Source organism: Bos indicus x Bos taurus, chromosome 12 (assembly GCF_003369695.1).
Source record: "Bos indicus x Bos taurus breed Angus x Brahman F1 hybrid chromosome 12, Bos_hybrid_MaternalHap_v2.0, whole genome shotgun sequence".
Classification (NCBI taxonomy): Eukaryota; Metazoa; Chordata; class Mammalia; order Artiodactyla; family Bovidae; genus Bos; species Bos indicus x Bos taurus.
Genome location: NC_040087.1, coordinates 82,387,677 through 82,400,545, shown reverse-complemented (window position 1 = coordinate 82,400,545; position 12,869 = coordinate 82,387,677). Strand labels below are relative to the sequence as shown.

The window sequence follows — 12,869 nt, the reverse complement described above, 5'->3', positions numbered from 1 at the left end:
AAAATCCGAGGCTGGTGTGGCTTTCACAGGCCTGAGGCTGGTTTGGCTTTCACAGGTGCCCTGGTTGTTGGAGGTGGCTGCCCAGGGCCTGTGCTCGGGGAGTTTCCAGGGAGACCCCGAGACAGGCTTGATCCAGCTGCAGGCAGCAGTCCTGGCTGGAGGGGTGACCAGACACGGGGACAGAGCAGACGGCTGGAGGAAAGAGTGCAGCAGAGCTTTCCAGGCAGACCTGAGAGAAAGACACTGTTACCAGACAGAAATCCAAAAGGGCAGAAGACTGGATGGGGCGACAACCACCACGCCCTCGTAGAAGCCAGAAAGAAGTTCAGTGCCTGTTTGAAAGGATTTGCTGATGCCTGGGGAAACGAAAGCTAAAGCAGCAGAGAGGAAGCAAGGAGTCAACCAGATTTCTCCACAAGTCTCCACCCAGACACAGGAATGGACACCATGGAACACTTGGGAGGAGGGGACGACATAAGGGGACCTGGTGGAAGTGTGTTTATGAGGCGTCTTCCCAACCCATGCTCCCTCGGCAGAGAAAAATGCTGGCATATTCCCTTGTGGGAGGGGAACCCTATTTTTTGGAGATGGTTGGAAAAAACTGTTGGACCGGGTGACAGACATGAGCAGGGCTTCCCATGTTAAAAAAAAAAAAAAAAAGAGGCAAACAAAGAAGAGAAAAGCAACCCGGAGAAAACAGAACACACGCTGGGAGGAAATGAAACAGGACAAAGCAAAAGCACAGGAATAAGCTCAAGCGATACAAGCAACTGCGAAGCGAGAACAGCCACCTAGGAAAATGCAGAGTGTATATAAAAGAGCTCTCGGAAATTACAGTGCCAGCAATTTTAAAAAGAGACAACCTCAATAAAATTATTATATGGTATTAGTCTCTCAGTCGTGTCCGACTCTTTGCAGCCTCACGGAATGTAGCCCGTCAGGCTCCTCTATCCGTGGGATTCTCCAGGCAAGAATACTGCAGTGGGTTGCCATTTCCTCGTCCAGGGGATCTTCCCGACCCAGGGATCGAAGCTAGGTTCCCTATGTCTCCTGCATTGGCAGGCGGATTCTTTACCACTGAGCCACGTGGGGAGAAGTTATGGGAGTAATGCTCAAATAAATCTGAAGGGTAAGAATTTCTAGACTGGAATTCCACGATCAGCCAAATGATCAGTTAAATGTGAGATAAGCATTTTAGGCATACAGCTTCTCAGAAATTTACTCTAGAATTTGTCCTTATGAAAATACTAGATGCCTGGTCCACCAAAATGAGCTAAGAGGAATATGGAAAAAGAGAAAGGAGAGAGGCTGCCAGCACTGCCAAGAGGGAAGTTCATTGGAGTTTTCAGGCTGGAATCTGCATTAGGCATAAAAGCAACCAGTCTGGATGGTTAAAGACTGTAGGAGATAGTTTAGGGAAATAAAGCTGATAGGCAAGAGTTGGCAAAGTACGGGTATTGAATTAGTAAGTACGTAGAAAACTCTAAGATAATCGTTATCTCTAGGAAAAACTGGAATAAGAACAGAAAATGAAAGTTCATTGCACATCTGAGTTGAGACTTGTTTTTACAGCATCCTAATAAAGGAACATGGAGAAGGCAATGGCAACCCACTCTGGTACTCTTGCCTGGAAAATCCCATGGATGGAGGAGCCTGGTAGGCTGCAGTCCATGGGGTCGCTAGGAGTCAGACACGACTGAGTGACTTCACTTTCACTTTTCACTTTCATGCATTGGAGAAGGCAATGGCAACCCACTCCAGTGTTCTTGCCTGGAGAATCCCAGGGACGGGGGAGCCTGCTGGGCTGCCGTCTATGGGGTTGCACAGAGTCAGACACAACTGAATCGACTTAGCAGCAGCAGCAGCAATAAAGGAACATACGTATTAAACTTGCTACACCATGGAGGAATGGGGGTTACTTTTGCCTGGAGAAGGCTCAGAATGAATGTTTTATCCTCATGTGTCCTGGGTAGGGGGAGATCTATAGATAGTGATAAAAAAAAAAAAAAGAAAAATCAAGAAAAATGTAAAGTAGGTTATTTCTAGAAATGGAGCTAGTACAGAAAGAAAGAAAAGAAGGGCAATATTTGCCTCTGAGGAGGAAGAATTTGAGATGGGAGGGTGGATGAACTTTTTAATAAAGTATCTTATAGAAGTATTTGATGACTAATATGAATGCGTAACTCTGAATAAAAATTCTTAACAAATGGAAAAGGGAAAGAGTATTAATTTTTTAGTCAAGAAGAGTACATGTACTGACCTGAATGAATTACCTTATTTTTTTCTGAAATGACTTCAGGTATAAATCAGCAAGCTGGTTCTGAGCAACTTGGGAAGAACTTGTTATTTGGATGACATTGTTAAACCTATTCTGTATTCTGACTGTTAACATTCCAAAATGTTAATCTAAATGCCCTTTAGATTTCTATTGTTATAATCTTAACTATAAACTCTTCTTTGAAGAATATAATTTTGAAAAACATATACTTCAATAAATGACTAGTCTCAATGAGGTATCTTATTTGAAAACAGAAAATATCATACAATAAAAATGTCGGAGCTGCAGACCTCATTAATTCAGTTTTTTTTTCCATATTCTACCTAGGCGAAGGTGAAGTTTACCTTTGAATGCCTAAGAAGAAATGACTATTGTAAGCATCATTATAAGGATACCTTGGTCATTTGTTTAAGAAATGAAGGTTGCATTGTATAATATATTATTTAATAGACTCTTTTACTGAGTAAATATATATTGAGTTTATTCATGTAACAAATCTCATTAAGTATCTATTTTATTCAGACATTCTGCAACATATTGGGAATGTGAGGCTGATACTGTATAGTTTTTGCTCGTACAGTGACACATAAGGAAATTGACATGAAAATGAGCAATTGTGATTAAAAGAAAAAATGTAATTGCTCTATTGAAAGAGAAATTAAAGTTATAAATTGATGGAGAAAATTCCAGAAAGAAGCTTGGGCTGTGTGGTACAGATTTGGGTGAAAGTGTCACATGTTCTGAGAACTGCCAGTAGTTCAGGATGTCTGGAGCCCTGAGCAGTGAGTCTGAAAGAGAAGACAGGAGACTAGATTTCATGAATTAAGTAGAGTCAGAGAGACATTATTGTGCATGTTAGTCGTTTAGTCGTGTCCAATGCTCTTTGACCACATGGACTGTAGCCCTCCAGGCTCCTCTGTCCATGAGATTCTCCAGGCAAGAACACTGGAGTGGGTAGCCATTCCCTTCACCAGGGGGATCTTTCCGACCCAGGGATGGAACCCAGGTCTCCTGCTTTGGCAGGTGGATTCTTTACTATCTGAGCCACCAGGGAAGCCTGAGACATTAAGAATAGTGATTACAATTCAGAGTAGCCAGATTTTTTCAAGTTATTTCTCTGTGCTGTGTCCTGAGTCAAGCACTTTACATACATAATCATATTCAATCCTTACAGCTAATCCATCATCATTTTTAAGGTTTTCAGGCTTAAGAGTAACAATAAAATTGATGTAGAAACACCATACTCTCGTGAGAAAATGTTTTAGTCAAGTAGAAAAAAAAAAAAAAAGATACAAAATGGCTTAAGTAACCTCATAAAAATGTTATACATGATGTAACAAGAAATGAGATTGGAGAGGTTATAGAAAGCCAGTTGTTTTATTTTTTCACCCCTGAAAAGTTTCCAACATATCCATCTGTCAATTTAAAAGTAAGAACAGTGTGTATTTTTAGAGGAAGAAGGGGAAAGATAAAAGCGATTGAGATTCTGTGACTAGGGAAGGAAAAAAAAGGAGAGAAAATAAGCGAGTGGGAGACGAGTTACACCCACAATTACTGAAAAGCAGTGTTGGAGAATTGGAAAGGGAGAAGCGTGGGGCAGAGGTCCAGGCAGAAGACAAAAAAGGCTTCAGTTTAAGCAGTCATCAATAGGATAAGAGCAAATGGAAGAATAAGAGACGTGTTTGGAAAAGGGTCACCTACTTGGTGTGTAGATGGTTAAGCCCATTAAGGGAGATGTGAACCATGGTGAGGTTCCGGAAAGGAAGTGATTATTGACATGGTCCCTGTAGCTCTGGTATTACAATTGGGTGGTTGTTTCCTAAATGAAATATCCTAAATATTCTAAAGTATAACTAGGTGGTGTCACTTTACGCATTGCACTAATTAATCACAGTCCTATTAAAGAAAAAAATAATGGTGGCTGAATGTCTTTGGTGGCACCACATGGATCCAGAACGTGGGATTCTGATTTGGATGTAATGAAATCTTTCATCCCCGAATATCCATCACAAGCCAGAACTCTCAGAGGGTGACCACCAAGAGTCCAAAAAAAGAACAGTGAGGAAGCTGAAAGTGCTGGTTTGGGAGCACGGTGGGCCTCTGACCCAGACCGTAGTGCCGCGACTTTCTTCTACACTCGCTCTGATGGTGCGGTGGATCAGACATTAAGGTCATCCACTGCCCTCCGCTCTGAGCACCTTTCTGCCCACCTTCCCCTCCGGCTAACCCTGCGCTCTCTTCATCCCCCACCCAGGGCTCTACGAAACCTTTCTAACCAATGATGAACCAGAATGCTGTGACGTCAGGAGAGAAGCAAAACCCAAGAGCCCCTCCAAGGGGGCAGGGGACAGAGGCGGCGCCTGCCCCCGGACGTCGCTCTCGGCCTCGTCGGCGCCCAGGCTCGGCCCCAGCAGACTTAGACTGTGCGTTCTCGTGCTGATGCTTCTCCACACGGTCCTCACGGCCTCGGTGGCGCACAACGCCACGGCCCTGGGCGTCGGGGGCGTCCACACGCTGGACGAACGCTCCGCCAGCGAGGAGTAGGGACTCCGCACCCTGGAGCATCCTCGCAGCCCCGGCCACCCGCCCGCGCACATCCCCGCCTGGGTACCGGACCTGTGCGTGCATCCCTTGGCGCAGGGCCTGGATGGCCTGAATCCAAACCAGGAGACACACACATACATACACCACACACCACACACACACACACACACACACGCACAGCTTTTTACGGACTAAAAGGCTGGAAAGTGACTTCGATTTCTCACACCATTTTATACACTGTGTTTTAATGTTTGGAGGTTTTCTTTGCTTTCCTTTGGACTTGAGTTTATCTGTTTTGTTTTTGCACTTGTTAATACAGGCTTTATTTTGGGGGATGGTTTCTCAGAGGTAAACTAAGTCTTTTCACTGTCTCTCTCTCTCTCTATATATATATATTTCTAGTCATTGTGTGTGTTCATCAGATAGTTCTGTCTCATGTCCTGTCTGTTTCTATTAGCGGAATGACAGCTATGACCTTGCGGTATAGCCAAAAAAACAAACAAAAAACAAAAAAAAACTACAACACACACACAAACACACAAAAAAATCATAAAAAAGAAAAAAAAGACAAAAAAAAAAGAAAACAAGAAAAAATAAATAAAATAAAAAGCTCCCTAACTCTCCCTCCTGCCTAAGGAACCCACGTCCCCGACCCTGCCCGCCCGGGGACTCCCTCCCCAGCAGATGCCATCCGCTTGCTTCAGTCCTTGTCGCCGCCATGGTGGGCACAGCGCCTGCTCCGCTGGGCCTCTGAGCCGCTGTTGCAGAAAGGGGGGCCCCCTTCTATCTGAACAAACAAGTGCTCTCCTTAACAGGTGGCATCAAACAGTTAACACATCTTTATGTTACCTTGAACTCCGTTGGGTTCATCCCAAGGGCCCCAGGCCTTCCTCGCTGGTCAGGTGGCTGGAGGCAGCCGCCCAGGGTAGGGGGTGTGAGCAGGTGGGGACCTCCCCGCCCCCGCCACGAAAGCCTGCAGGCGGCTGGGCTTTCATTAGAATTTCAGTTCTGTTGCAGGAATACTCGAGCATGTGCCGCCCATGGTCAGGGGGACAGGAATCCAAGGACTCAAATCTGGACTTCTTTTTCCTCCTTTTCTGTTGCGGGGGAGTTGGCAGATATGCGTAGACACCACTGCATACAGAATCTAGACCATTTCACCCCAGTATTCCCCTACACAGGGTTTTTAATTCCTCCAGGTATAAAGTGTATCCAATTCAGCATTATGGAAAAGACCTTCTTTTCAAAAAATAGGGTAGCCATCTTCATTCAAGTGCAGAATCGTTGTCTCCCTCACATGCTCCAGGTAGTTGAAGACGAGAGGAGAACTCGGATTGCTCTGTTTGTATTTTTCCTTTTTGTGGGAACATTTCACCCGCTGAGTGTCTATGAATTTGCTTTCTTAAAAACAAACAAACAAACAAGGCTTTTATGAGTTTACTGTAGAATCAGTGAAAGGAAGAGTTAATAAGGGCTGTTTTTAAAACAAAACAAATAATTTTAAAAAAATAACCACTTCACATTCCTTACTATTCTCTAACTACACTCGGGAACTGCGATTCAGGGATGACTGCTGTACAGCTGGGAGACGAAGGTAAACCATGGAACAGGTCCTGTTAGCGAACAAAATTTAGTTCTTAACTTTCTAGCTATGAAATTCCCCCAGGCATTTGTTTTCGTTGAAACAAAACTTTAATCTCTGCATCATACCTAACTCTGCGACACGCGTTACAGTATGCATATTTTGTTTTGAATAAAAAAAAAACAAAAACCTGTTTTGTTCCAGTCTGTTAAGAATATTCAAAATAATAAAGGTATTGCTTAATAAAATTGCTAGAATTGTTTAGCAGTACATGCACAAATATTTTACTAGATTCTTTGTTTTAATAGTGTTTTGTTGAGACTGAAAATCCTAAAAAGGTCTGCGCAAATACAACAACAACAAAAAAACCCACCCAAAATGCAAAATTCTCCAGTTTTCGTTCCTTTTTTGAAAATTGTTTTTTATGCAAATGCAAACACACGTTCACACGTGCACACACACAGGCGTAGTATTTGTAACATATGGGAACGATGGCGCTATTTCTGGGGACAGTGGGTGGCGAGTGGCTGGGGGACACAGACGCTGCATTACATTTTGTGACACTTTGGGAAGAGAGTTGTGGTAGTGCCTCACCATTTTGGTAGATTATAGATTTCAGTGGAGTTGAGGGTGCAATGAGAAGGGGTAGAGAGCCGTGACTACTGGAAGGGGAGGGATGGATGAGGACTCAGGAGGAGGAACTTAGCAGCTGAACTCCTTTTCCACTGAGCTCTTCATGACCGTAAGAAAATGACCAGAGCAAAGTGTGCCCTGACCTTCACCTCCCTCTGCCTGGCAAATACCACCCCGCTGCTGTCCCTTCCTTCAATGTTCCTCCTGCTTCTGTTCTTGCCAGAGGCATTTCCACTCCTTCAGGAAGATGACGCAACAACCCAGATGCAAGCTGCACCCACTCTTCCAGGGATGCCAAGAACTTAATGCATCTAGACACTGAGCCAAATGCTGACACATAGTATCCCTTGACAACAGGGTTTCATTTTCTGTTCATACTAATCTCTTTGTGTGCATGGTTGAGATTCTTGTCCAATAGAAGGGGACTGGAAGGTTCCACCTGCCCCTGTTTTAGCTTTGGTTTGGGTAAGTGGCAGCCCAAAGAGGGAAACCAAAACCACCAGTACTGTCAGTGAGAGGTAAGTCCTCCAAAAGGCAAGTTCAACAGCTGGGAGAAACAGCAGTGTCATGAGTATGCACTTCTCGTCTAGGTGAGGAGGGGAGGGTAGGGTGGGGAGGGGAAAGTCTTGTCAGCCTGCGCTGGCTGGAATCGTCTGTAATTCTGGCTCAGTCTTTGCTTGCCATGTACTCCACGGTGAGAGGGCTCTCTGTGCCCAGTGTTTGTGATGGTAAACACGTAACCACTTCCCTGCGGCCTTTCCACTGACTCAGTGAGCTAGAGCAGCTTTTCCTCTGATCACCTAATGGATTCAAATAGACACTGACTCCTTGACAAAATTAGGGAGCAACCATTGAGAATGCCGTAGACAGAGGAGCCTGGCGGACTGCCGTCCATGGTTTCTCAAAGAGTCGGATACGACTGAGCCCATAAACTCACCAAAACACAGATCTCGCTACATCCAAGGATCATTAGCAGTGGTTCTCCTACTCAATAACATGCTTGATGTTCTGCACAGAAAAAATTCAGACACTACACCTTTATCATCATCTTATTCTCTTTTCCTCATGCTGGGTGACCACTGAATAGTAGATAATGGATTACGATACTATTGTTGTTCAGTCGTTAAATCATGTCCAACTGTTTATGACCTCATGGACTGCAGCACACCAGGCTTCCCTGTTCTTCACCATCTCCTGGAGTTTGTTCAAACTCATGGCCATTGTGTAGATGATGCCATTCAAACATCTCATCCTCTGTTTCCCCCTCCTCCTCTGGCCTTCAATCTTTTCCAGCATTGAGGTCTTTTCCCGTGAGTCAGCTCTTCTCATCAGGTGGCCAAAGTATTGGAGCTTCAGCTTCAGTCCTTCCAATGAATACTCAGGGTTTATTTCCTTTATTATTGACTGGCTTAATCGCCTTGCAGTCCAAGGGACTCTCAAGAGTCTTCTCCAACACCACAGTTTGAAAGCATCAATTCTTTGGCTCTCAGCCTTCTTTATGGTCCAACTCTCACATCCGTACATGACTACTGGAAAAACCACAGCTTTGATTATACTGACCTTTGTTGATGCAGTGATGTCTCTGCTTTTTAATATGCTATCTAGGTTTGTCAAAACTTTTCTTCCAAGGAGCAAGCATCTTTTAATTTATGGCTGCAGTCACCATCTGTAGTGATTTTGGAACCTAAGAAAATAAAATTTGTCACTGTTTATACTTCCCCCCCATCTATTTGCCATGAAGTGATGGGACCAGATGTCATGACCTTAGTTTTTTGAATGTAGATGCTTAAGCCAGCTTTTAAAACAATTATTTCTGAAAACAAGTTGAGAATCAAGAAAATAACAATTTTTCCACAAATGTATGAAACAGACTTCTCCATATTTATTATTGTCTTTTTTTTTTCCTACAATAGAGAAATCCCAGTTTGAAGAATATGTTGATACTGCAAAACCAAATGTCAGATAACATAAATGGAGTTCTATGTTATTCCTATTGCATTGACGTTTGGTGATACATTATGTGGACTTTTCTTTCATTAAAAAGATAATATTGTTCTCCTACAAATAGTAAGCCACAGTTGTTCTTTTGAATGACAACATCATTAGAAAAAGGGAATTTAGTTTCTTATCAGTGAATTGGTACCATTAATTATTAGAACCTGTGGTCATTGAAGAGGCCTCCCTGGTGGCTCTGCGGCGAAGAATCTGCCTGCAAAGCAGGAGACAATCCCTGCAAAGCAGGAGGGTGCGATCCCTGGGTCAGGAAGATCCCCAGGAGGATGGCATGGCAACCCACTCCAGTATTCTTGCCTGGAGAATCCCATGGACAGAGGAGCCTGGCGGGCTACAGTCCATGTGGTCGCAAAGAGTCACACATGACAAACGACTGAGCATACACGAACATAGTCATTAAAACCAAAGAAGGCAGCAAGGGAAATAACAGGCAGGCAGGCAGGCAGGCAGGAAAGTAAAAATGGATGTTGTATGAACGAATAAAACCCTCACTTTCATCAGGAAAAAAAATAAACAAAAGATGTAGTTGGGTGTCAGGTCCATATGCCAAAGCTGAATTGGCAAATGACATTTGGCATCTGGACGACATTAAAATATTGATCAGTCTCAGGCATTGTTTTATTCATTTCCTAGTAATACTCTAATTGACAGGGGTGTTGCTACGGGAAGTATACAACGTGCAAAGGAATGAAAAGCACATCTTCTCCTCACTAGGACTGCAGGTGGGTACCTGACTGTTCATGCGTGCGTGTGTGTATAAGGAGAGAGGGTGTTAGACCTATGGCAGCTTTTCACAGCGAGAGTGGGGCGGCGTCTGGCGGTCTGGTGGTTAGGATTCAGCACTTTCACTCCCTGGGCCTGGTTTCAATCCTGCAAGCCGTATGGTGGAGGAGTGGGGTGGGGGGAAACACTTGATTGCTCTCCTACTTTTTATCTTTTCTTCCTTGAGTTTCCATATCAATAATAAGCTTTTTAATATTTGCACCGAAACTTGGTATTTCCACTTTTTTAGTTCTGTTAATGATGTGTGATATATTAAAAACAGGGACAACTATGCAAACACATATGTTATTTTAAAACTCTCATTCTAGATTCACTCAAGTACAATTTTTACATAAACAGAAACATAGAGCCTAAGTCGTAATGACACTCAATTCTAAGAGACGTGAAACCACACACGTTTCACAGCACCTCCACATGGGATGCTAGCAGCTAGAGAAATGCTTTACTTCTTAAATGTCAAACTTAGATTCTTAAAATATTAAATATTACAAATACTAAAGAGATACATAAGACGTTGCTAAGCTTTGTTTGTGCCCTGTTTCCCTGGTTGGCTGGATTACTCGCTTTAAGTGAATTAGCTCTTTCAATGCCATCATGCAGCTGTCACAGTTGACCCCACTCAAAACAGCACTGGCCAAACTTCCTTTTGAAAATATGCATATTAGGTTTGATCATCTGGTTGACTGAGTCTCAAAAAATAATCTAGTTACCTTCAAAGTTTTCAGTACTAAGCTTAATGACTTTTTCTTTTTCTTTTTTATTTTTTGCTATATGTGTATATGGTATGAAAAAAATGGATCAACACAGTTAAGGAAAAAATTTCTGCTGCTGTTATCAATTTGTCCAGAAGGCCAGTGGCCCACTGCCATGGACTGAAGGCAATCTGAGTGGCTGAGGTGGGCCCAGCACCCTCTTGGCTCAACGTCCACCTCCGTGATGGCCCTGTGATGACCGAGGGACCTAACCATGGTGTTGCTAAGCCCTTGCCAAGGATGTCACTGTTTTTAAATGCTAGAAACAATAACATCTACTCTCCTTCTCCTTAGTCTGAAGGGTGTGCAAGCATTATCAGCAAGGGAAAACTGAAAGGAGCAAAGCTCTTCTCTAAGTCTCTAAGAAGTGACTCAGTTTTGGTGAAATTCCTGGTGAAACCTAAGCAGAACTCAAGACGAGCCAGTGCTTTGATTTAATGCAGTTTTCTTTTCCTGAGATGTGATGCAGCGAAATGAGAGTTTGGATATGCAAAATGCACAACATGATGACTGAATATATAAAACATACGTAAAACCTTCTCAGGTATTTTTTAAATCATAGAGTCTCAGATTTGGCAGTTTTCCCTTTCCCTTTAAGACAACGTACCTTTTTATTTAATTCCTGTGGGTTTTCAGAAACTCTTTTTTTTTTTTTTTAGCTTCCTAGTTCTCTTCACACGTCATATGGATTTTTGCAGTCATACCCATGTTCACTAAAACTCTTGAAATTAAAATCTCCCTATTCATCCGTTAGGCTCAATATGTACCAGACAAAATCTTCAGGTTGTTACAAGCAGATTTAATTACCTCCTTTTATCCTGAGTTCTTCCTCCTTTTCCTTCTGCCTCCCATGCCTGTCCCGCCCTCTCTCTCCACACCCTCCAACCCCTGCCGTCTCTATTTCTCTCTCTCACTCCCTCTCTTTTTCTGTCTCTCTGTCTTTTGCTCTCTTGCTCTGTCAACTTTTAGATTTTAAAATGAGCTATACCCATGTCAGGGTTTTTGTTGTTAAATCATGTTGCCTGTCCTGTGACTCTCAGAATTAAAAAGGGAAACAAATCATCTCATCAGAACAAACAATATTAAAAATGTAAGATATATTAAATATTGCACTATTAGAGCAACTAAGACCCTTTAAATTTCTAGTGAAAACTTGAATGAACTAATTTATTGCAATGACTCACAAAGAAATAGTCTTTTCAAAATGACTTAGGGAATCTGTTAGAGAATGTGAAAACTACTAATATAATAATACACTAGAATACATTGCAGACAATGACTTTGACTTTTTTGGGGTTAGAAGATTTACGTACATTGTAATGGGGGCTTCCCAGCTGTCTCTAGTAGTAACGAATCTGCCTGCCAATACAGGAGACACAGGAGTCAAGGGTTCGATCCTGGCTTGGGAAGGTCTCCTCGAGAAGGAAATGGCAACCCACTCCAGTATTCTTGCCTGGAGAAGCCCCTGGACAGAGGAGCCTGGTGGGCTATAGTCCATGGGGTCACATAGTCAGACACAACTGTAGCAACTTAGCATGCACACGTGTGCAGTGACAAGTAATAGCTAAATCCTGCAAAATACATATTTAATGCATCCCATCAGCACGTGATTTCATTCCTGAAAACAGGTCAACGCCTGCTCTCTTCCTTTTTGGCTGCAAATTTAACCCATCAATCATTTTTCTGTTCCTCCCTCAAGCTCTTCTCCAAGGTGAGTGGAAAGTGAAAATTTACTTTTTGTGACACCAGAGGGAAATCAGTGAGGCTTGGGTGCAGTGTTTGAGTCCTGGCCATAGAGTCTCTGGCAGGCTCACTGCTCATCGTCCTGAAGGCACCCCCGCCCAGGTCTCCCCGACGTGTGCCCTGATCACTGACGCTCTCCCGCTGGAGGGGACTGAGGCCCCATCCTGCTCTGCAGTCAAGCTCAAATCAGAGCAAGATGTGGGGGAGCAGGGGTGGTGTTTGGTTTTTAAATCACAGGATGAACGCCAAGAAAATTTCTGGATAATAAAACCATCTCTTATGGTAGTCAAATTAGCGCTAAGTACATTTCTCTTCTTCTTTTATGCTGTATGGAAGTTTTCAGAAAGAGAAAAAGAACCTGAAGATTCAAATCAATACCTAATGCTTTATCATTATTATTATTTTGAGAAGAGTATGCATGTTTGAGCACACTCCAGGAGATGGCAGAGGACAGGAAAGCCTGGCGGGCTACAGTCCATGGGGTCACAAAGAGTCGGGTATGACTTAGCGGCTGAACACACACTCATGCACATTTTACATC

At 43.2% G+C, this 12,869-nt stretch overlaps 1 protein-coding gene across 2 annotated transcripts in view; it reads left to right on the top strand.

Annotated features, from left to right (window-relative positions):
* FAM155A (family with sequence similarity 155 member A) overlaps nucleotides 1–6,684 on the top strand; it is a 609,369-nt gene extending 602,685 nt beyond the window's left edge. Inside the window, exons 3-4 of one of the 2 annotated variants that reach the window (XM_027557947.1) lie at nucleotides 2,606–2,651; nucleotides 4,533–5,002. In XM_027557947.1, the coding sequence (XP_027413748.1) occupies nucleotides 2,606–2,628 (23 nt within the window). In that variant the 3' untranslated portion in view covers nucleotides 2,629–2,651; nucleotides 4,533–5,002. Of the gene's footprint in view, nucleotides 1–2,605; nucleotides 2,652–4,532 lie in introns of both variants that reach the window. The other variant, XM_027557945.1, reaches the window with a different exon arrangement.
* The last annotated feature ends 6,185 nt before the right edge of the window (nucleotides 6,685–12,869 follow it).